General features: G+C 55.7%; 1 protein-coding gene across 5 annotated transcripts in view; it reads left to right on the top strand.

Moving 5' to 3' along the window:
* Window positions 1-24,001, top strand: part of CCDC57 (coiled-coil domain containing 57) — a 102,358-nt gene that overhangs the window by 28,126 nt on the left and 50,231 nt on the right. For all 5 annotated transcript variants that reach the window (XM_078437979.2, XM_078437978.2, XM_078437980.2 and 2 more), the window contains exons 9-15: window positions 1,255-1,413; window positions 5,408-5,570; window positions 6,221-6,349; window positions 13,411-13,630; window positions 14,289-14,441; window positions 20,342-20,445; window positions 22,957-23,115. In XM_078437979.2, coding sequence (XP_078294105.2) covers window positions 1,255-1,413; window positions 5,408-5,570; window positions 6,221-6,349; window positions 13,411-13,630; window positions 14,289-14,441; window positions 20,342-20,445; window positions 22,957-23,115 — 1,087 coding nt within the window. The remainder of the gene's footprint in view (window positions 1-1,254; window positions 1,414-5,407; window positions 5,571-6,220; window positions 6,350-13,410; window positions 13,631-14,288; window positions 14,442-20,341; window positions 20,446-22,956; window positions 23,116-24,001) is intronic.

The raw sequence follows: 24,001 nt of genomic DNA, 5'->3' as shown, positions 1-24,001 counted from the left end.
TGTTTCCCACCTGGAAAGTCAGAAAAAGCCCCAATGACCGGTTTACCTGCTGGCTGGCATCCTTTGCCCCTTAGAATAAAGTTGCTGGCGGGTGGGTGATGAGCACAGTTACACTTTAGAAATCCAGATCGGGTCCCGGGTGTTCTGTGTCCATCCAGCTTCTCCGTGACATGTGGCCGACAGCGTAGCCGGAGGAGATCGCGTACGTCCCCCGTCACATCAGACACTACTCGGTGCCGAGGCCCAGATCCCGCGGGGATGGGGCTCCAGGGTAGCGCACACCGAGGGGCGCCCCCCAGAGCTTGGCCCTGGGGCCGAGCCCTCCTCTCCTGTCACCTGCAGGTGTCTCAACTGGTTTCCAACTTTTAGCAGCCCTTTGTGATCTTAGGACAGGTTGTCTTAGGTAAGAGGTCAATATGAGTTTGTACGGATTGTACTAGAAATAATTTGTTCAACGTATGTGAAGAAAAACGGACGTTTTCCTGTGGCTAAGAATGACGCTGGAAACTATACTCGACAGCCTTTCTTACTCCTTTGAGAATGTCTGTGACTCCAGATTTATTCCATGCTGTTTCCAGGCAGGTTAGCGGTACAGCCCGCGGAATCTTGAGGTCCACTGGTCAGCCTTGATTTCCTCTCGAGGTGTGGGTTCTGTGCCTTTCCCCGTAAGGATGGGGAAGGAAATGGGCCAGGGCCACAAACGGGGTGAACACACAGCAGGCGGCCTTTTGTGCGTCAAGACTATCGCTTCCCTAGTTAGTATCTCTAGGTGTCGTTTTTCTTTTTGGGATATTTATCCAAGTGTAGTGATTCTACCAGGTGGCGTAGGGGTTCCTGTACAACCTCGTTTTACTGTTCAGTTTGAAAACCTATAGGAGCGTCTCCATGTTGAGGGGCTGTGTGCGGCGTGGCCCAGGTGAGCCACACGGCACCACCTCAAGACCACAGGCTCCGCCAGCCTCCGTGGCTCGCCTTTCCCTGCACGTCTGGCACGGACCTGGCACGTCGTAGGTGCTCAGTCGACGGCTGGGTGGGTGGCATGGATGGTGGATACGTCTCGCGTGGGACCGTCTCCTGATCTAGGCAAGGAGGTCTCCACCCTGACGTGGAAGACACTCCGGTGTGCAGCGTACCCTTTGAGGGCTGCACGCGCGTGTGAGCCTGTGCGCTCGGGGCGCCGTGTACAAGAAAGCGCGAGCGAGCGAGCGGGCGAGCTCCACGCCCACGTTCACAGAGCTTCCCTCCTTCGTGCAGACTTCGTGAAGAGGCGTCGGCTCTAAAATCGGGCTGGGATGCCCAGGTCGCCCAGCTGTCCAAGGACCTGATCTCCAAGGACCTTCAGATTCAGGCGCTGCAGGAAGAGGCAGTGGAGCTCAAGGCACAGCTGGCCAGGTGCCAGCAGGACGTCGGAAGGTGACTGCCCCCGGGGACGTTCCCGAGATGCTCTTCTCGCTGTGCGCCCCGTGGGGGCCGGGTGCCATTCTGGGTGCCAAGGGTACAGAAGGGAACGGAGTCGAGGCCCTGGCCTCACATCCTATTGTGGGGAAAAGACGAGAAACAGGACAGAGAAGGGGAGTGTCTGGTTGTGAGAAGGGAGAGCCAGCAGGATGGGCTGATGGGGGGCGGCCAGCGGAGGCCTTTCCCCGGAGGTGGTGTCGGGTCTGGAGCCGGTGCCGCGGCAGCTCTCCTGCCCGGTCCTGTGTGGGGAAGCACCTCTCCGTGTGTCCTGTCCCACCCCCGTCTCTTCTCATCCAGTGGATGAACGCTGGAGTGAGGGTCACGTTCTCTTTCTTGAGGAATAGCTTAGATATGAGGAAACTCGTTTCGGCTGTGCGGTTGGAGTCCTGACCAGCATGAACACCTGTCAAGCAGGCCTGTAGTCAGGACCCGAAACCTTCCCACCGTCCAGCATGTCCTCACCGCCTCGCGGCCCCGCCGCTGCGCGTCCCTTCTGCCCCGTCCGCGATTCCGTCTCAACGGACTCACGCAGCATCTGGCTTCCCGTGGTATTTATTCGGACATTTATTGCAGGTTTTCTGTTGTTCTGTCTCAGTTTGGGGAATTGGTGTCTTTCAGTGAGTTTGCCCGTCTCGTCGAATTGTTGACTTCAGTGGCATAAAATCGTGTACGGTGTTTGTGTGTTTCGTCTCTGACGTGTGCAGAGTCTGCGGTAACATCCACTCTTGTTTTGGAGGAGTCTGGCTGGAGGCGTATCCGTTGTATCGGTCTTCTCTTTAAGTCTATTTATTTTGAGAGAGAGCACGAAAGGGGGAGGAGGGGCAGAGAGGGGGGAGACGGGGAATCCCGAGCAGGCTCCACACTGACAGCACAGAGCTCGACGTGGGGCTTGAACTCACGAACCGTGAGATCATGACGTGAGCCGAGGTCAAGAGTCGGACGCTCAACCACCCAGGCGCCCCAGTCACGAAGTCTTTTATTAATGATTTGCATTTAGGGTTGTTATGGCTTCTTTTATTTATTTTATTTTATCTTGTTTTACCGATGTAAGTGGTCTCTGCACCCAGCGTGGGGCTCAAACTCCTGACCCCGATATCAGGAGCTGCACGCTTTTCTGACTGAGCCAGCCAGGCGTCCTGGGTTGCTGTGGCTTCTTGGTGACTGCCCCTCGATTAGCAGGAAGCAGCTGTCTTTATTCTGGGTAGTCCTCCTCCTTGCTTGTCTGCTGTGTCTGATGTCAGTACGGCCACTTGGGTGCTTCCTGCCTGGTGTTTGCGTGCACACCCTTCCACGCACTGACTCTGACTTGTGCTGAGGTCAAGTGCATTTCTTACCGATCGCGCGTGCTGTGTCTTGCTTTTCCTGTCTCCCCTGACAGCTCTGCCCATTCACTGGACCGTTTAGATCATTTAATTTAATGCCAGGATTGATGTGTTTGGGTTTAAATCGCCAACCTCCAGTTGGTTTTATATTTTCCTCGTATTTTTTGTTCCTTAATTTTTCTGCCTTTTAAAAACTCAGTCGAGGGGGTGCCTGGCTGGCTCAGTTGTTTAAACGTCCAGCTCTTGGTGTCAGCTCAGGTCATGATCTCACAGTTTGTGAGTTTAAGCCCCACATCAGGCTCTGAGCTGATAGTGGGGAGCTGGCTTGGGAGTCTGTCTCTCCCTTTCTCTCTGCCCCTCCCCTGTTCGTTCGTTCTCTCTCTCTCTCTCTCTCTCAAAAATAAACAAATAAATTTAAAAATAAATAAATAAGTGGATAAACAGCTGAGTGTTTTTTAGGATTCCATTTTATTTCCACTGTTGTCTTATATAAACTTTTTTATTTATTTCATGGTTGTTCTAAGATTCACAGAATGCATAGTTTGCCGTTAATAATGTCTAGCTCTTTGTATGTAATACAAAATCCTTACGACGTCCTGTTTCTCTTCACTCTCCTTTGCTGTTGTCGAACATTTACTTTTGTGTGCGTATATAATTACATACGTTGTTTTTGTTGCTTTGATCCGATAATGTCCTTTAATTAAAGACAAAAATTGAAAGAAAAGCTTTATGCTTTTTCCAATATTTATTTCTGATGGCTTTTCATTTTTTAAAAATCAAATTTAGGGTCACCTGGGTGGCTCAGTAGTTTAAGTGTCTGACTCTTGGTTTCGTCTCAGGTCACGATCTTGTGGTTTGTGAGTTTGAGCCCCACTTTGGGCTCTCTGCTGACAGCACAGAGCCTTCTTGGGATTCTCTCTCTCTCTCTCTCTCTCTCTCTCTCTCTCTGTCTCTCTCTCTCTGCCCCTCCCCTGCTCACGTGCTCTCTCTCAAAAATAAAAAATTTTTAAAAATTAAAAAAAAACCAGTGAAATTAGAGAAAAGTCAAGTTGAAAGTTTCCATAAGGTGTAATCTTTCTTCAGCCCCCAGACGTCCTTTGACGTCCCTCCCAGCGCAGCCTTGCACTCAGCCCGTTTGTCCGAATTTCTTTGCCTTATCTTTCTGAAGCGTGTTATTACTCGACGGAAAATTCCAGGCTGGTGGTGTTTTCTTCCCGTTGAAGACGACTTGTTCTCTCCTGGCACTCGTTGTTTCTCAGGAGGGTTCCGCAGGCACCCTTTGTTCCTCCACACGTGTTGTGCCTTTTCCTCCCGATTCGTGTTTTTCCCTTTATCGTTGGTTTGTGGTGATTTGATTGTTCGTGTCTGTAGGTGAGGTTCTGCGTGCGTCGCCTGCCGCGGTTTCCACCGGCCTTTCTCTGCTTGCCCCCTTTCTCCTGGGAGTCCTAGGTGCCCGTGCGTTAGCATCCCCTCGGTCAGTCCCACTGAGGCTGAGGAGTTTTCATTTTCACCTTTCTCCGTCTTACGTGTGTGGTTGCTTTCTGTTCCCGATCATATTCACGACGCGGTCCCATCCCTCTTGTTTCCAGGCCGTTCTCGCTTCCTTGCGCCTCTCGCCAGGCCCGCGGGTCGGATGCGGTGCCCTCGTGCGGAGAGCGTCGGGGCTTGTCCGCTTCCTCCCGCACGCGCCGCCTTCTGTTCCGGCCGCAGCCGGTGGCGGCACAGAGCCTGCACACGGCGCCCCTCAGGTCCCGACCGTCGGGGCCTCGCGCGGCCCGCGGCTGCTTCCGCAAGGCCGGCAGGAGCCCCCCTGCAGCGGGCAGGACGGGGTCTTCCAGGGCCTCACTAAACGGGGGCCGCCTGTCCCCCGCGCTCTCGCCCGGTCACACTCGGGAGACGTGTGCAGAGGCCCCCGCCGCGCGGCGGGCGAGAAGTCCAGGGCCGGGCTGGCGCTCGCTCTCTCACCCTCAAGTTTGCTCCCCCCACCTCCCCCCCCCGTGCCCACTGCACACGGCGTGCGCTGCCCCGTTCCAGCCCAAGGACGCGCGTGCCCCCATGGCGCCGGGTTTCCTCCTGTGTCCCCTCCGCCGGGACCTCTGCAGACCCGCGTTCCGTGGACGTGGGGCTGCTGGCTTTCGGAGGTCTCTCTCTGGCCTTGCGGCTCCGTGCGCTCTGTGCTGCACACGCCCCCGAGCTCTCCGGGGTCGCTCTCCGCGGCTCCGGGACCCTCGCACCTTCTCCAGTGGAGGCAGCTTTCGTGCTTTTCCTCAAGTTTGTTCGTTTCTTCCCTTCTCTTTCTTGGTTCTTCTCTTTCTTGAGGTTGATCTTCCGTGCTGCTGGTCTACTCGGTTCCCGGTCGTCCCTGCTGTCTGCCCGGCCCTGACCCCGAGGCTCCCCGTAGACTCCACTTATCCTCCGTGTCTACACAGCAGAGACTCGTCCCGGCTGCCGTGCCGCGAGACCGTCGCGTGTCAGCACGCGCGGGCCAACACGGGCCGGCCCAGCGGGGCCCCGGGAGGGACCCGAGTGCGGGCGGTGGCGCCTCCCCGCGCTCTGCCACCTGCCACACGCCTTCGCTTCTCACGTGCGAGGGGACGGGCCTCAGGAGGACGTCGGCGTCCCCGCAGGTACAAGCAGCAGCTGCTGGCGGCGGTGGAGCGGGAGCGGTGCCTGCACCGCGACAAGGTGCAGCTGGAGCTGGACTGGCGGCACCGCTGTGACAGTCGCGAGAGGGACCACTACCGCGCGTCTGAGGACTTGCTGCAGGCTCTGACTGCCGCGCGGGACCAGGTCTGTGCCCCGCGTGGCCCTCGCACTCCCTCCTGCGCTGTGGCACCGGTGGCGGGGGGCGGGGGGACGGGGAGGCGGCTCTGGGCTCGCGAACCCCGCCGAGCAGTTTGACTCACAACAAAAATTATAGCAGCGGAAGGTGTCCCTGTCCTGCCCACCAGCCTTTTACCCATTTGTTTCTTTTAGAGAGAGTGAATGCACGTGAGCAGGGAACGGGCAGAGAGAAAGAGAGAGAGAGAGAGAGAGAGAGAGAGAGAGAGAGACAGAATCCTAAGTAGGCTCCAGGCTCTGAGCTGTCAGCTCAGAGCCCAACATGAGGCTCAAACCCACAAACCATGTGATCGTGACCTGAGCTGAAATCAAGTCAGTCGCTCAACAGACTAAGCCACCCAGGCGCCCCCGGCTGTTTTATTTTTTATGGCGTCAGCCTGTTTCCCATTAAGAAAACAGCGCCAGGAGGATCCCTGCCCGCTGTGCACAGGGGACCGGGCGGAAAGGGCCGCACCCTGAGCCTGATGCTGCCGCCCGGCCAGCCCCGACCGCCGCCTGGTCCTGGGCCGGGGGGGGCCGCTCCCTCACGCGCCTGCTGTCTGCTCCGAAGGAGCCTCGTGACTCTTCCGACACGAACCGACTCCCCCGTGTCTCCCCAGGTTGCTGCCAAGCTCCAGGAGACAGAGCGGACGCTGTGTGACCAGGAGGTGGTGCTGAAGGCCTTGACCCTTGAGAGAGACCAGGCCGTGCAGGCGTTGAGGACACGCGGGCTTCTTCCTGAGAAGGAGGTGCGGGTCGGCACGGCCGCCCCCCGCCCTGAGCCTCCCCCGGGGACGCCCCTCCCTAGCCCTCTCCTGCGCCTCCCCCGCGCCCCCAGCCGTGGTGGTGGGAGAGCGGTCCCAGCGGCACCCGGTCTCCTCAGGCGTCGGCACAACGGGGGCCAGTCTGACACCTGAAGGAGCTGAGGTGACTCTGGACTCAGAGTCCAGATTTCAAGCGGACCCCACGTTGAAATCTCAGACCCCGCCTTCGGACATCACACCGCGCAGACGCTTAGCGTGAGGTCGTGTTTCATCCGCGGAGCTGTCGCGGCAGGTCGCCGTGTGCCGCCATCCCGCCATCCGGGTGCTGCCCGAGAGCCTCGTCTGTGGCCCTGGGTCCTCTGACGCCGAGGCCGGTGCCGCAGCCCCAGAGACGCAGGGACCCCGCGTAACAGTGTGCAAGGAGCGGGGCTGGGCTGCGAGCCCGGATGCCCGAGGGCCACGGTCGGTGGTGGTGGGGGGGGGGCAGCCTGAGGCTGGGGCGGCGAGAGCAGGAGGGGCTGGTGGGGGAAGACTCCTCCAGGCCTGTGAAGAGTTCTTGTTTCTTGTTTTATATGCAGCGAAACGCACAGACCTTCAGGGCACAGGTCAGTGAGTTTGACGTGAAGGACCCATGGGCCCAGCCCTCCAACAAAATGCAGAGCATGTCTGTCACCCTGGAAAGTTGGCCGCACCCCTTCCCGTTGGCCCCCTGCTCACCCCAAAGGCAGCAGCCGCTTGGACTTCTAGCTGGTTGTAGGGACCCGGGTGGGCAAGGTTTGCTCTAAGTTGATGCAGTGGCCACATGTCTGTAGACCCGGCTTCTGACCGGTATTAAGATGTTGGCAATTTGGCTCAGTCGGTGGAGGGTGCAGCTCTTGACCTCAGGGTCGTGAGTTCGAACCCCACTCTGGGTACAGAGATCACTAAAGAAAAAGGGTATCCGTGACTTGTCCTAACCTGTGTGCAGAAGCCAGGACCTCTACTTGTCTCAAGGGTTTTAGGTTCTACCACAGAGTCAGAGGGGACATTTGATGATTCTGTCATGGTCCCTCGTGAGAATTGTCAGAACGCAGGAAATGGATCCCGTGTCTGTGTGGGCATCTGGGCAGGAGCCTCTGCCCCAGAGAGAACGTGGTGCTGGAGGCGGAGGTTTCTTCAGGCCTCGGCATCACAGGGTGGGAAGGCCCGTGGGGAAGGATCAGCGGGTGGCGGGGACACCGGTGTCCTTCCTGCCACGTCGCTGGCCCCAGAGCCAGATCACTTCCTCATTTTAAAAGTTGTAAATAAGGCTTCCTGTCCTGCTAGCTTTGTCGGTTTTGGTGCCGACTTTGGAGAATTCAGCGTGCCATCAGACATCCAGGAGGATATCTCAGGGTGCAGCAAAGGGCTCTTTTGTGACTGAAGCCTGGGTCTCTCCGGGGAGGTCAGAACTAACAGGTTAGACTTTATCCCAGAGACATGCGGCTTCACCCGTGGTGTCTGAGCCACCTGACATACAGCCGTGGCCGTTTTCTCCCCACACAGACCTCGCTGATGGATAGCTGGCCAGAGCCTGACGCTGACTGAGATGCCTGTGGGTTGCACGGTGGCCCCGAGGGGACAGGCTCCAGTCCTAGCCGCCAGCTCTTTGAGATGCAGCCTTACTTGGAAATAGGGTCTGTGTGGATGTAACCAGTGCAGACGAGGTCACGCTGGAGCAGGGTGGGCCCTAATCCAATATGACCGGCCTCCTGATAAAAAACACCACGTGGAAGACAGAGACGCAGGGAGAGGGCCACGCGCCAACAGAGGCGGAGGTGGGAGTGGCGTGGCCCCAAACCAAGGGACACCAGGGTTCTCTGGTAAACACTAGAAGCTGGAGGAGGGAGGAAGGAGTCTCACCAGAGTCTCCGAGGTTTGCTCCCAGCCTGAGGCGTGTGCCCCGTAGCGAACCCCGGCCCGTCGTGGGGCTCGCCTCGGGGCCCCTGAGGGAAGCCGTGTCGCCGGGCTGCTGGGAGGTCTGGGAAAAGCCCACACGGGAAGGTGCCGGCCTGACCCTGCCTCGGACCCCATCCTCCTGGTCCCAGGGCCGTTTGTTCAGTAGTCTGACCTCCGTCCCTTCACGAAAAGTCACTCAGCCAGTTGTGCCGGGTGACGGAGCCGGGTGACGGAGCTTCGGAAGTGCTCGGGAAGACCTTCCCAGCGGGGCAGCCTCTCCCACCCGCCGTGTCAGCCGGTGGGGGGGGGGGGGGGGGTCGCGTGCAGACCGGGCCCCGCCTTCTTGCACCCAGGCCACGTGGGCCAGGCCGTGGGTGCGCAGCGCGCAGCTCCCGTCCTCGCCGGCGGTGGCCCGTGCTCGTTGCGGAGTGGGGTGGGGGGACCCGGGGCCTCTGGCCGTGCCCTCCGAGGACGGCACTCAGCCCGCGGTTGGTGTTCGAGGCGGGCTGGGCGCCGGGAGTCCCGCCGAGAAGGTTGTAGCCCGCCAGCCACGCCGAGAAAACCCTTCGCTCCTGTCCACAAACGCGCACACGTTTGACCCCGTGTCGGGGGCCGGGAGCCAAGGCAGGCGGGACGCGGCGGGACGCGCCCCAGGGCGGTGTGCAGGCACCAGCTGGCGTGCCGCCGCGGTCTCAGAGCCGGGACCGGGGTTGGGAGCTGTGCGCTGGTCGGGCTGACACGGTGGGATGAGCCTCCGATGCGATCCCTGCGGGAGGCGGGGCGCCTGTGCTCCCGCTTCGTGGGTGTCAGCGCGTCGGTGCCGAGGCTGCCTCGCGGGCGTAGAGGCGGGTCCTGGGCGAATACGAGGTCAGGGGCAGCGGGCGGGGTCTCTAAGGAAAAGTCGGGGGGATGAGCCGTCAGGTCCCCGCTGTGCCGCCCGGCTGCGTCTTACCTGTGTGGCGGCCCCTTCCCACTGGCACCGCTCGGCACGGAGGTGCGCGTGGGGCCTCAGCGGGGACCGCGTCAGTCACGCCCCCGGTGGTAATCCCAGGCTCCGGAGGGCAGGCCCTCCCCGTGCAGAGCTGCAGGGGAGAGAACGCAGCCCGGGCCACGGAGGCTCTGGCGCCACGCGACGTCACAGGTGAGGTCGTGCCTCCTGGAGCTGGCTGGGCTGCCCGGGGGTTTTGGGGCTGATGCTGTCGTTCCACTTCATAGACGAGGAAGCCAAGGCCCTGTGAGGGTGGTCCCTGCCCCACGTGTGGCGGAGGGACGTTTGAGCGGGGCCAGGCCAGCGCCAGGGCCGTCGGGTTCTGCTGTCGTGCCCGCGCGGGAGCAGCTGGGAGGTTTTGCCCGGCAGCCACGGAATGCCGTGGCGGGCACGAGAGCAGGAAAACAGGTCGCCCCTCCTGTCAGCAGTGTGAGCGGCGAGCGGGGGGCGGAGGAGTCGGGGCTGGAAGGCAGGGCAGGTGCAGAGCAGAGCCCGCGAAGGCCTCGACGCCTCGACGAGGGGTGTGGGAAAGCTGGGTCCGCGCTCAGTAGAAGAGCTGGCTTCCTTCTGGAAGGAGAGGGAACGTGTGGCCACTGCGGGAATTCGACAGTTTCAGTTTAGGGGAGTGGCCTTGGGGACCAGGTGGACCCGGGGCCCAGCTCGGCTCCCGTGTGGCCTCCGTGGCGCTTTTGTGAGACGCGAGCGAGTGCCTGGAGCGGGGTGGCGGGTTGAGCACGTGGCGGCAGCACGGACAGCGTGGTGGTCGGGTCACCCCTCGGTAACTCGAGCGTCACCTCCTGCATCTGATGCGGGCTCTTTGCGAAGCATTAAAGGGGGCCTGGGACCCAGCACCTGGCCCGCTGCTGGCACCAGCTGGGGGAGCCCGCTCGCGGGGCGTGGGGGGCGTGTTACCACTCCTGAGGACATGGAGGTCGCACATGGTCGCACCGTGCAGGCGTTCTGGTATTTTCTTTTTTATTTTTTTTATTAAAAAAATTTTTTTTTAATGTTTATTCGTTTTTGAAAGAGAAAGAGAGCATCAGCAGGGGAGGGACAGAGAGAGAGGGACACACAGAACCCGAAGCAAGCTCTAATCTCTGAGCTGTCAGCACAGAGCCCAACGCGGGGCTCGAACTCACGGACGGTGAGATCATGACCTGAGCCTAAGTCGGACGCTCAACCGACTGAGCCACCCAGGCACCCTCTGGTGTTTTCCTAGTTACTGCTCTCTCTGGATCTCGGTATGTGTTCCTGTGCACGTGCTGTTTCTATATAGTCTGTGTTGCGCTGTATAACTGGGATTCCTTTTTTTCATTTCTCCAATCATTATGTTTCATGTCATTGTAATTCTTCAAGACGCTTTGCAAATGGTTGTGTATTTTACCATGTGGCCCTCCTCTTCCCAGCGGCTGCTGAGGTGACTGGCACCTGTCACCCTAAGGCTGCACAGGCACGTGGGTGCCTCCCTCTGAGCTCAGTAGCAGCTCACCTTCTTGGGTAGTGAGGTGCCGCAGGGCCGGCCAGAGCCCTCCTGGTGCAAGCAGAGGGGGGCCAGCCACCAGCCGGAGAGTGAGGAATTACCTTGTGTGTGTGTGTGTGCACGCGCGCACGCGCGCCCATGGCACCCTGGGGCGGCCCACCTGCCTGCTCGCAGGGTCAGCGGCGGCAGGCAGGGAGAGGGGTTGCAGGGGAGGAGGCCGGCGCTGTCTGTGGGAGGGGGGCCCTGCAGGGGAGGAGGCTCTGTCTGGGGGGTGGGGGGTCCCTGCAGGGGAGGAAGCGGGCGCGGTCTGTAAGTGCACATCCCTGAAGGTGGGGGCCCTTCCGGAGCTCATGCAGGCCAGGCCAGGCCGCAGGGCTCAGTTACCTGCCCCCTTGTGTCGGGCACCCCGGTCCTGTGCTGGCATGGCGGCAGACGCTGGCTTCCTGGAACTCGTCTGATTTTCTGGTTGTTTGCAGCCAGAAGCAGGTCCCGCTGCGGTGAATCCTGGTGGTCAAAGGTAGCGGCCTGTCTCGCTGTCGTTTGGAAGGACATAGGCACTGACTGTAGGATTCCGAGGCGGTAGGGCTTTTTCCTTCCTGTGTCTCGGGGCTCCCGGTGGCTCTTGTGAGAAGTTGGCAGAAACCTCGTATTTGCCCCTGTGCATGCCACCTAATATGCTGTGTTCCTCGGATTGCTTTTCTGGTCCTTTTTTCTCTTTATCTGTGATTTTTTTAGCAAGTTGATTATGATGTACTTTTTGGTATGATTTTCTTTGTGTTTATTTTGCTTTGGGTTTCAGTGGGCTTCTTGGGTCTGTGGACTTGTTTTCATCAAATTTGAAAATATTTTGGCCAGGGGCACCTGGATGGTTCCGTCGGTCAAGCGTCCGACTTTGGCTCAGGTCATGATCTCATGGATCGTGGGTTCGAGCTGAACGTCAGGCTCTGTGCTGGCCGCTCGGAGCCTGGAGCCTGCTTCAGATTCTGTGTCTCCCTCTCTCTGTCCCTCCCCTGCTTGCTCTCTGTCACGTGCTTTCTCTCTCCCTCAAAAATAAATAAACGTTGAAAATATTTTGGCCAATATGTCCTCTGCCTCCTGTATCTGGGTTCTTGGGTCCTTGCCCTGAGCCGGCTCCATGCTGTTCTCAGGGTCACCAGGCCTCTGCTGACTCTCTTTTTGGCCTTCCCTTCTGCTTGGCTGAATGCTTTCTGTTGCTGTGTATCCGCACTCACTGACCCTTTCTCCTGTGACGTCTGGTCTTAGGCCGCCTCTCTAGTGAATTTTTTTTTTTAATTTTTTTTTTAATGTTCATTTATTTTTGAGACAGAGAGAGACAGAGCATGAATGGGGGAGGGTCAGAGAGAGAGGGAGACACAGAATCTGAAGCAGGCTCCAGGCTCTGAGCTGTCAGCACAGAGCCCGACGCGGGGCTCGAACTCACGGACCGTGAGATCATGACCTGAGCCGAAGTCGGACGCTTAACCGACTGGGCCACCCAGGTGCCCCGTGAATTTTTTTTTTTTTAAGTTTATTTACTTAGAGCATGAGCAGGGGAGGGGCAGAGAGAGAGAGAGACGGAGAGAGAGAGAGAATCCCGAACAGGCTCTACCTCGTCAGTGCAGAGCCTGACACGGGGCTTGAACCCACAAACGGTGAGATCGTGACCTGAGTCGAAATCGAGAGTCAGACGCTTAACTGACTGAGCCCCTCAGGGGCCCCTCCAGTGAATTTCTTATTTCAAATAATATCTTTCTCATCTCTGCAGAGGCCGTTGTGTTCTTGTCAAATTACCTCCTGTTCCTCTTCCTTTCACGTTCCTGTTTTTCTTCAAACCCTTGAGCATATGTATACCTACAACCATATCGAAGTTGCGGGCACCACTGGGAGCATCTTCACGGCTGGTCTGTGTTGTAGCACGCACTAGACTGCATTCCTGTGTGGCTTCGTACTCTCTGTTGTGTCACGTCTTTAATTCACCCACGTGTCTGTCCATCGGTGGACATTTGCGTTTGCGCACCCTGGCTGCCGTGAAGACTGCTGCCGCGAACGTGCGTGTACATGTTTTCACGTGGACATAACGTTTTCGGTTCTCTGGGCATACGCCTCGAAGTGGAATTGCCGGGTCGTGTAATCACCTCCGCGCTTAATCTCTCGAGGACCACCAGGCGATTTTCCGCGGCGGCGCCCCATCTTTCACCCACAGGCCTCCGCATCCGTTCACCTTCCCAGCGGGCAGGGGTCCCACGTCGTCTCTCTCCCTGCCGGCACTTGTTCTTGCGTCTTTTCCACGGCAGCCGCCCTGTGGGTGGCTGACGGTTTTGCGACTGAAAGGGAAGGGGCCCCCGATTTCTCAGTAAGCGCTCCCGGTGGCGAGCAGCAGTCTTGTCTTTGTGACACCTGGAACGAGGGGGCTTTCATCGCCCCATCAGTCTAGATGGAAGGTTCCCCCAGCCTGGAGGGCAGACGGGTGGGCAGAGCCTTGGACGGGCAGCAAACCGTGGGTTTCTTCTTTTTTTCTTAAGGGACTTTTATGTTTATCCATTTATTTGGGGGGGGGGGGCAGCAGAGGCGGGGGGAGAGAATCCCAAGCAGAGCCAGCCAGGCGCGCCTGTGGGCTTCTTCTGTAGCTGTAACCATTTTCTTTCTTTTTGTGCTTGACAGGTGCTCCTAAGGCATCGTGAAGAAGTAAGTGAAAGTTTTCCATCTAGTGAGATCCAGAGGCTCCAGGAGCAAAACGCAAGCTTACGACGTGCTGTTGCGGAGATGAGGGAGGAAATGGAGACCCTGAACGACCAGGTTCTTCCTCCTGAGCAGTCAGGGGGTCAGGCCTCTGACCCCGCACAGCCCCTTCCAAAGGCAGCAGCTGAGGCCGCGGCTCCTGGTGAGCCGGAGCGGGGGCAGGGAGAATGGGGAGGGGACAGATCTCCAGTGGGTCCAAAACATGCTTCACTTGGAGTCTCATAGATGAACATCCGCTCTGACGAATTCAGAGTATGATAGAGGCTTCTCCTCCAAAGGAAGGGATCTTAATGTCCACGTTTATACGCAGAACAGCAACTTTTTATCGATAAAGTGGCAGAAAGAAGGGAAGGATGTGTACTTGGCACTTGGAGCCTGGAGGCCACTTGCATGGGGAGGGGAGTGGGCACTGTGTTCTCCAAGAGGCGGGCTGTGCAGGCTGGCGGATACCAGGCCTCTCCTCGGGGCCTGTGCCGTAACGGAGCTGGGCTCCCCCCCACCCCTCCTGTGCACCGTTAAGAGGGGCCCCGGAGCGGTCCTGAGCGGAGGGCGCCAGCTCACGACTCCACGCGAGACTCGTGCTTCCGTGTACGCAGGCTCATGGGTCTGAGGGAGCGCAGGGGCACAGCCATCCTCAGAGCGTGCCCGGCACCAGAGGGGAGGGGGGCACTGGGGCCAGGACGGGTGTGGGAGGCGGGGCGGGGGGAAGAGCGGGACAGCGGGAGGGAGCCCCTATCTTGTGACGGGCGAGGGGAGTGTAACGCGTGTGCCGGTGTATTTATTGGGTTGTTTTGCGGCAGATTACATCATGGTCCTCGAAACAGAAATCAGAAATCTGAAGCATAAATTTAAAACCCTGGAAGGACGGGTAGAAGATGTGTTAGATCCTTCGAAGATGTCCTCATCTCACTCTGACGTTCAAGCCAGCGTCCACATCTTGGCCGAAGTGCCTGGTAAGAGTCCTTGTCTTGTCCTGTTGAATGCTTTGTTCCAGGAACACTCTGGTTTCTGCATCTGTTTTACATCGTTTTAATTGAAATATAAACCCCCAGAAAGTCCACAAAATGCAAACGCACGCATCAAGGAAAGATCGCAGACTACAGGTCCCCCCCCCCCTTCCCGGCACCCAGGCAAGGGTCCCCATGCCACCCATTCTCAAAGTGTTTACACTCGTTTACCTCTCCGGGTGGGCACCTCCCTGCCCCACCCCTGCTCTGGCGCCACGCAGACACCCCCTTGCCCGGCTGGGCGCTGGCCCAGTGGAGAGCCCTTCTAGGGGGATGGACGCATCCCACCGGCTGGTTTCTGGGGCTGACTGTGTAGGAAGACAGGTGAAGGAGTGGGATGCTCCACCTACAGATCAGCTCGTCTCCAGCCAGGGGCCTGCTTGCGTTCCCAGTGCTGGCATCTTTTATGTCTTTTCCTTATATTACTTTTCCAGGCCAGAATCTCCAGTATGGTGTTGGTAATGGCTGACTTTCTTCCTGACTCCAGAGAAAAATTTCAACATTTGACTTTAAAGCCGCTAAAGGTTTTTTGGGGCACAGGGCCAGATTAAGGAAGTTCCTTTCTATTCCTGCTGTAATACATGGTTGTTTTTTATCATGCTTCTGCCAGTTTTTGCTTACTGTGTTTTGGAGCTTTGTTGTTGGTTGCATACACGTTTAGAGTTTCTGTGTTTGTAAGAGGGGACCGGCCCTGATAGCATCACGTAATGATCCTCTTTACCTGTTAGGGGTACAGTGCTCTAAAGCGTGCTCTGTCTAGTGTTAATCACATCACTCCAGCTTCCTTTTGATTAGAGTCTGCTTGGTGTATCTTTATAATCCTTTAACTTTTAACTCCTTATATTGTGGTAAAGTCCCCTTCCTGAGGAAAAATAAAATACCTCAAGGTAACCTGGCTATGTGTGTACATGACAAAATCCCTCATGACCTTGTAACATGAGACCACTTAATCAGAGTGCATGTTTGCATGTTACCATATATGGGAGACAAAGAAGTAGAAAATATGTAAAAACTATGCCACGTGGCATTCAGGGGCTCATTTCTTCGGGTACAAACCCAACTGAACAGTGCTAGCACAAATAAAGTTGCTTCCCGGAAAGAAAAGCCTGGGTGTCAGACTCTCTGTGCGAGAATCTTGCTACAGCATCACATTTGAAATGAATTTCTTGTAGGCAGCATATAGGCAGGTCAATTTTTAAAATCCATTTTGCTAATTAAAAAAATTTTTTTTTCAGTTACGGTTTTCATTCTTTTAATGTTTATTTTGAGAGAGTGCATACACGCAGGGAAGAGGCAGAGAGAGAGAATCCCAAGCACACTTCATGCTGTCAGCACAGAGCCTGATGCGGGGCTCGATCTCACAAGCCGTGAGGCCGTGACTTGAGCTGAAATCTAGAGTCAGACGCTCAACTGACTGAACCACCCAGACACCCCCATTTTGCTAATTTTTTTTTCTCATTTGCTAATATTTTTAACTGATAGGATTTATATCATCCACGCTTTATAGTTATTGTCGTGTTGATCTGAGCAGCCGCTTCCTGCCCGCTTTCTGGCCCAGGTGTCTTCTTTCCTGTGCCTGTGGGTCATCCGAACATTGTTTGTGTTCCATTTTAATGTATGTGTTGTTTCTGAGTGTATCTGTCTGGGCCCCAGGGATCACAGCACGGCCATGTGACCTCTCGCAGCCAGCTCCCGTCAGCACCATCTTCCTGCCGTTAGGCCCCGTGCCCGCGTTGCTGTCGTAAACATCACCTCTCCTATGTGGAGAACTGCTTCAGTCAGGATTAGCATGCTTGCTTTTAATTGTCAAACATAATTTTATTTATTTATTTATTTATTTATTTATTTATTTTTTATTATTTTTTTTAATGTTTATTTTTGAGAGAGAGAGAGAAAGAAGTACAGAATGCAAGCCAAGGAGGGGCAGAGAGAGAGGGGGACACAGAATCTGAAGCAGGCTCCAGGCTCCAAGCTGTCAGTACAGAGCCCGACGCGGGGCTTGAACCCACCAGCCGTGAGATCATGACCTGAGCTAAAGTTGGACACTCAACCGACTGAGCCACCCAGGTGTCCCAAATTGTCAAACATAATTTTAAAAAACTTAAGAGGAGGGGCGCCTGGGTGGCTGTCGGTTAAGCGTCTGACTTCGGCTCAGGTCATGATCTCATGGTTTGTGAGTTCGAGCCCCCCATTGGGCTCTGTGTTGACGGCTCGGGGCCTGGAGCCTGTGTCTGATTCTGTGTCTCCCTCTCTCTGCCCCTCTCCTCTGCTCTCACATTGTCTCTCTCTCTCTCTCTCTCCCCCTCTCTCTCAAAACTAAATAAGTATTGGGGCACCTGGGTGGCTGTCGGTTAAGTGTTCAACTTCAGCTCAGGTCATGATCTCATGGTTCGTGAGTTCGAGCCCCGCATTGGGCTCTGTACTGACAGCTCAGAGCCTAGAGCCTGCTTCAAATTCTGTGTCCCCCTCTCTCTCCACCCTCCCTTGCTTGCATGCTCTCTCTCTTTCAAAATAAACAGTAAAAAAAAAAAAAAAAACCAAGGTTATTTGACGATAAATTTCATATATTAAAAAAAAAAAAAAAAACAACAACAAGGGAGCATCTGTGACGTTCACCTGGACGTTTGCCCTTTGTGTGTGTCCTTGAGTCCCGAGGTTCTAGCCTCCCTGTCATCAGCTCTTACGGCAGATGTGCTGATAACAAGCTCTCTGGTTTTCCTTTTTCACCTGTGTCCCTGTAGAATCTATTCTCTGGTATGAAAGTAGGAGTTGACGGTTCTCAGCTCTCAACCCTTAAGATAATCGTGCCACTTCCGGCTGAGAAGGCTTCTACTGCCCAAACCTTTGTCTCCCACAAGCCACACACCTGTTCTGTCCACCTGCTTTCAAGAGTCTGTCATTCGTGCCCGAAGTCTGATGATGATGTGTCTGGGCACACGCTTCTTTGGCTTATCCTGTTTGGCATTGAATCTAAGGTGATTGTCTTTTGCCAAATTTGGGATGTTTTCAACCATCATTTCTTTAAGCGTTTTTTCGGCTCTATGCTCTTTTTTCCCGTAGGGACTCCGTTGACAAAAATGCTAGCTTTTTCTGTTCTTTTCCCGAGGGTCTCTGTGGCTCTGTTCCTTTTTCCAGTGCGTTTTCTCTGCTGTTCAGGCAGGTGATCCCTGCGTCTGTCTCCATGCTCGCCAGGCCCATGTCCTCTCAGCGCTGCTCTGAGCCCACTGGGGGGACTTTTATTTCGATTTCCGTTCAAGATTTCCATTTTGTTTTCTTTGTACCTTTTATTCCTCTAAAACTTTTCTTTTTCTACCGTTTTAACAGTGAGTCAGCTTGCACGGTTCCTCATCCGGCCTGCTTATTCCATGACCCCATGATCCCGACGTCTGTGTCCCCCTCAGCGTTGTCTTTTCTCATTGTGTCGAGATCTTCCTGGTTATCGGCGTGATGAGTAACTTCAGACTCTGGTGCTCGGACCCTCCGACCCTTACCACGCCGGTTTTACTCCACTTCTGTGTTAGCAGGCCCCCCACCTCTCTGGGGCACAGTGCTCGTCTGTATCCTGGCCCGCTCTCTTGGGCTGGCTCTGAAGGACCACTTACTCTCCAGAGTCTTTGCCCTGCTGTTCTGCCGTGCCTGCACGGGTGCCGCCCGAGCCCAGTTAAGTCCTGGGCGGTTTCCCTGGCCCCACAGAGCTCAGCTCTGAAAGCTTTGGCTGTCCGGATGCTGCCTGGTTTCCATGCGGGCCCCTCAGGGACTCTGTGGGCAGATTGAAGGAATTCCTTTCTCTCACTCCCCCTCTCTGCAATCCTCCCCACATGCTCTTCCCTGGAGGGGTGCAGGCCGCGTGGTGCAGGGTGGGCCCTTGTCTGTATGGGCCGCACCAGCGGAGTCTCCCTCGTCTGGGCTCCTGGTGCTTCTGGCTTGTGGCTGCTCTGGCACCAAAGCCCGGAAACACAGGAAGGAAGTTCAGGAACCCGTGGCAGAGCGTCCCCTGAGACACCCCCCCTCCTTCCCCCGCCCCCCCTCCCACCCTTCACCGCCCTTGGCCTCGGGCCCCACCCTCGCCCTCTGGGCACCCTCAGAGTCGCTTTGGGCTTTCAGCTTCCAGGAAGGAGAGGGACAGGGCACACGCTCATGGTCTTGTCCAAACAGCAGGCTTGCGCTGGGTTTTGAGTGTTAAATAGACTTAAAGTTCTGCAATGGACCCAACATGTGATACATCCTTGTACTAATGTTGTTTTGAGAATTAATACGTTTATGTTCATGAGTGAGGCTGGTTTGTACTCTCTCTTACGATGCTCATTGTCAAATTTGGGGATCACAGTTATTCTGGCCTCGAATATATTGGAAGATGTTCCCTATTTCTCTGCTTTCTGAAAAAGTTTGTGTCAGACAGACGTCAATTTTTCCTGAACCATTAATAGATTTCAACTCTGAACCCCCTGGTTTAGGATTTTCCTTGTGTGAAGGTTTTAAAGTGTGAATTCAGTTTTTTTCACAGTTAAAAGATGATCCAGATTTTCTTTTTGGCATGTCACTTTTTGATATTTTATTAGAAAATTATCCGGTTCCTCTAAGTTTTTGAAAATTTGGCATAAAATTGCCTATAGTATTGTCCTAAAAGTTTTAAAAGCCTGTAGGATCTAAAGTAATGACTGTGTTTTCATCGATTGTGTTGTTTCTATTGACTTTTTTTTTCTTCCTTAGTCTTACCAGGAATTTATCTTTTAAAAAGCCTTTTCAAGGAGCCAGCTGCATTACACATTTATTTTCTGTTTTCTCAGTATGTAGTATTACCTTTATTCTTTCCTTTCTTCTACTTTATTTAGTTGGCCTTCTTGTTTTTGAAATGGCTATTCAGCTCATTGACTTTTCACCCTTCTTTTCTAAAAAAAAAGCTACTATGGCCATAAATATTTTCTTAAATTTTTAAAAAATGTTTTTATCTATTTTTGAGACAGAGACAGAGCGTGAGCAGGGGAAGGACAGAGAGAGAGGGAGACACAGAATCCGAAGCAGGCTCCAGGCTCTGAGTTGTCAGCACAGAGCCTGACGCAGGGCTCGAACTCACGGACTGTGAGATCATGACCTGAGCCGAAGTCGGACGCACAACCGACTGAGCCACCCGGGCGCCCCTGGCCATAAACATTTTTAAAAGGACAGTTTTCGGGGCGCCTGGGTGGCGCAGTCGGTTGAGCGTCCGACTTCAGCCAGGTCACGATCTCGCGGTCCGTGAGTTCGAGCCCCGCGTCGGGCTCTGGGCTGATGGCTCAGAGCCTGGAGCCTGTTTCCAATTCTGTGTCTCCCTCTCTCTGCCCCTCCCCCGTTCATGCTCTGTCTGTCTCTCTCTGTCCCAAAAATAAATAAAAAACGTTGAAAAAAAAAAAAATAAATAAAAGGACAGTTTTCAATCCCTTCATTAAGTTTTGGTAAGCGTTGTATTAATGATAACTCAGGCCAAAATAATTTCTTACCTCTACTGATTCTTTCTTTGACCTCTGGGTTGTAGGAACATTTTTTCTAATTCCCAGATGACTAGGAGGCTGGTGCAGACTGGCCTCTGCAGACATTAGGTGGTAAGCTTCCACTGTTTTCCTGCAAAGATTCTTGCTCTCTCGATACTAGGGTTATACGTCATCGGTCGCCAGCGCCTCTCAGTTTGTGTTGGGACCACGTGCCTTCCACTCAGTCCTAGGGGATCTTCACTTCCGGGTGGACACACGGTGACAGTAAGCGTCCCCAGCCCTGGACGGCACAGACGTCTACTCCCCAAAGAGGGCAGTTGACCGGAACCTTCCCCAAGGGAAGGAGACCTGAACCTGACAGAATCCCTCTTTCTGCAGGAGGAGCCGTGCCGGCCGATGGCACACCCATGGGTCTAGCGCTCGGGAGGCTCAGAAACAGGACACGTCTCCTGAACTTCCTGGTGGCCCGGCTCAGGCAGAAGGTATGGCCTCCCCTTTGACACTTGGGCTGGGCGGGTCTTTGGCTGGACCTCTTGGCGTCTCTGTGCCTCAGTTTCCCTCCCAGGAAGGGGTTATTGTGAGATAACATGTCCCCAGCAAGGTGCGCACAGTCAGGCCCGGTCACCGAGAGGAAAGTCCAGAGGTGCAGCGCCCACAGTGGAGCCCACGCAGGACTGCTGCCCCCTCGGGACACGCCAGAGCGCGTGGGGGGTGCCCTGGTGTGGCGGGAGACGCCTCGGAGGCCCGGCCCTTTCAGTCAGGCTGGCCGGCGCCCACTGTTTCCTGGGACGCAAGTTCTGCCCTGTCACACGTGTTGCCAGGGTCACAGCCGTGCTTTATTGCTACAGATTCATAATTTCTCTTTTTTTAGAGTTGTTTTTTTTTATCGTGGTGAAATACACACAAAGTGTACAATTTTCAAGCGTACGTTCAGTGACGTTAACTACATTCACAACGTGTATAAACATCACCACTGTCCGTTCCCAGAACTTTTTCGTCATCCAAACAGAAACCGTCCCCATCGAACACTGACCCCACATCCCTTCCCCCGGGGACGTCTGCCCTGCCTCCGGGAGCTGGACGACTCTCCCGTGAGCGGGGTCTGCGGAATCTGCCCTCGCGTGACTGGCTCATTTCCCTCGGCCTCATGTCTTCGCGGCTCACCCACGGGCCGTAGCGTAAACCAGTGCTCACGCCTTCTAGGGACGGGGTGATAAACCGCTGTGTTTCCCACACCGTCCGTCCTCCGATGGACACTTGGCTGCTCCCACGCTTGGCACTTGTGGAGAACGCTGCTGTGAACATGGTGTCCGAGCATCTGTTCAAGCCCCTGCTTTCAATTCTCTGGGGTACGTGTGTAGGAGTGGACTTGCTGGGTCGATGGTGACTCTGAAGAACCACCGAGCTGTTTTCACGAGCGGCTACACCGTTTGGTGTCCCTCTGGCTGCGCGTGAGGACTCCGGCGGCCCACGTCCTGGTTCACACCACCTATTTTCTGTCTTTTTGACTCTAGCCGATCTAGTGGGGCGAAATGATACCTCACAGTGGTTTTGATTTGCATTTTTCCTGACGACTGATGATGCGGAGCATCTTTTCATGGAGTTATTGGCCATTTGTGTGCATTCTTTGGAAAAACGTCTCTTCAAATCCTTTGCCCATTTGTAATTGGATTGTCTTTTTTATCGTTGGGTTCGAAGAGTCCTTTGTGTACATTGGATACTAGTCCCTTATCAGATGTCCAGTTTGTAAATTTTTCCTCCCATTTTCAGGCTTGTCTTTTCACTTTCTTGACAGGGTCCTTTGAAGCACAGGTTTTTAGTTTTTACGATTCCTGGTCTTGTCTGTGTTTTCTTCCTGCTTATGCTTCTGGTGCCGGGCCGCCCCGTCGCCTTCTGTGTGGATATGTTCTTCGTGAGGCAACAGAAAGAGGGAATTTCACATGGTCCTTGGAGTCTGTAAATACGTGAATCACACCACCTTGTATATTCAGACGGACCTCCGTACGCACGCAAGGGGAGGGGTCTCGGGACGCTCTGTCCTTGCTGCTTCCCGTTCTGCCCACTGCTGCAGTTTCACACACAGGCGTGCACACACTTTACAAGCAGGAAATAAGCATTTAAAGCTTTAATTTTCTTTTGGTAGAGAGCATAGGATTATTGTGAGGAAAAATGTCCACTTCAAAGTGGTTTTTGTTTCTATTTTAATTAACAGCGTCTGTCCAACGGTCACCTTCTTTGATGCGTATGTGACAAATTCAAAGAATAAGATACTCACCAGGACTTCGCTGTAGGAGTTCCTGGAATAGGAACACAATATTTTTTATCTTCCTGAGAATAAAGTGGGAAAGTCAGTGTAGAGAGGTGCCATTCTGTCCGTTGGTTCCTTTTTCCTTCCTTGTATCAGCAGGAGGACAGATGTTGTCCAGAGAAGCTGCCAAAGTGAGGGGCTGGGCCCGGAGCTCTGGCCAGAGACCCACTTTGGGGACCTCACGGCTGCCCTGTGGCGACCAAAGCTGCCGCGCACGCCTGGCACTCCCCTTCTTCACCTTCCGTGCACTCCTGCCTTCTGTCTGCTCCCCAGTTGTCAGTCACCTCCTCTCGACAGCCTTGGCTTCACCCCTCCCACCCCCCACCTCCCCCTCCCAGGCCCCGGATTGCCTGCAGGTGTTTGTTTCCACCTGTACTAGGCTCAGGAAGAGGGTTTTGGGCCTCTGCCTCCGCCCGGGCAGTTCCCGGCCTGGATGCTCCCCACCCAGCCTTGGAGTCCAGTGCAGGCTCCGCCACAGGTGCCCGAGTCCACCCTGCAGGGGACGGGTGGGGCACAGGCCTGCGTGGCCACTGCGTTAAGCCAGAGAGGAGAGACTGACAAACGTGTTCCTTTCTGATCTTCGCATAGTTTCTGCTCTGCGCCTCTGCCCTTCTCCTGCTTCCCTGCCCTCTTGCCCTCTGGAGCCGGCACCCCTCCTAACGTTGCCCCTGAAACGGCCCCCCAGGTGCTGCAGAAACCCCTGGTCGCGGACACCGTCCAGCACGAGGTGGGCCAAGTGCACCTGGAGGCTTTGGAGCTGCAGAAGCAGGTGGCTGAGCTCGAGGAGCATATCGGGAGCCACTGGCGGTCACGAGCCTTGGACCAGGTGGCCCTTGCGAGGCAGGTGGGTACCCCGCCCCACCGTCCCCCTCTTCCAACTGGCCGCTCTCACAGTCGGGCCTGGTCCTCGGCAGACACGGTGCCGGAGGGGTGCGGCCCCACCTCAGGCCTCCGGGCCTTGGGACCCTCCACTTAAGGCCAGCGTAGGAAACCCGCACGCGTGAAGAGGGCTCTTCTGTTTCCCCTAAAAGGGAGTCCTTGACTCTTGCTAGGGCTTTGGGAAGCCCTGAAATGAAATGCAAATTGGGGGTTTTCCTGGTGAGGATTTCCCAGAGTGCTTGAGGCCACGGTCCCTACACGTCCCTACGTGGCAGTGGGCCCCGTGTGGGTGTCACTGGGGTTCCCGTCATGGTCCCCGTCAGGCCCTCCGCAGCCAGTGCCCATGTGGCTCCATGTTTGAGGCAATGTTCCGAGCCGTGAACGCCGTCCCCACAGATCTGACAGACCGGCCACTTTCCTTCTCACCGAAGGCTCTTGGAAATGCTGTTGAGAGCGCGCATTCCTTACTGTCTGTTACCTGGGGGGACCCGGGGTTCCCGCGGTTACCTGTGTTATATGGTGGCCCGCGGTCACGACTGTACCGTGGTACCAGAGAGCGCCCAGAGCTCCGGGCGCGGTGGTATAGGGCAACAGTCCTCATGTGTGCCAAGTTCGGTCCCAGGGGCGGCACTGACGAGCATGAGTGGGACTCGGCTCCGGGACCACGTCCGTCGCCGAAGGACTGGAGGGAAGGTGGGTCCACTCCCTGCTGGCGTGGAAACGCTGGAAGCGCCTGGACGCGCCTCGGGGCGGACAGCTGTGTGAGAAACGGCCCAGAGGGGAGGCGGGACACAGAAACACCACCCGGAGGGCCAGCCCTCCTGCCATCCCGGCCACGGGCCCCCTCACCC

This window comes from Panthera onca, chromosome E1, assembly GCF_046562875.1.
Source record: "Panthera onca isolate mPanOnc1 chromosome E1, mPanOnc1 haplotype 2, whole genome shotgun sequence".
Lineage (NCBI taxonomy): Eukaryota > Metazoa > Chordata > Mammalia > Carnivora > Felidae > Panthera > Panthera onca.
Note: the sequence above shows the minus strand (reverse complement) of the source record. Positions and strands in the feature narration are given on the sequence as shown.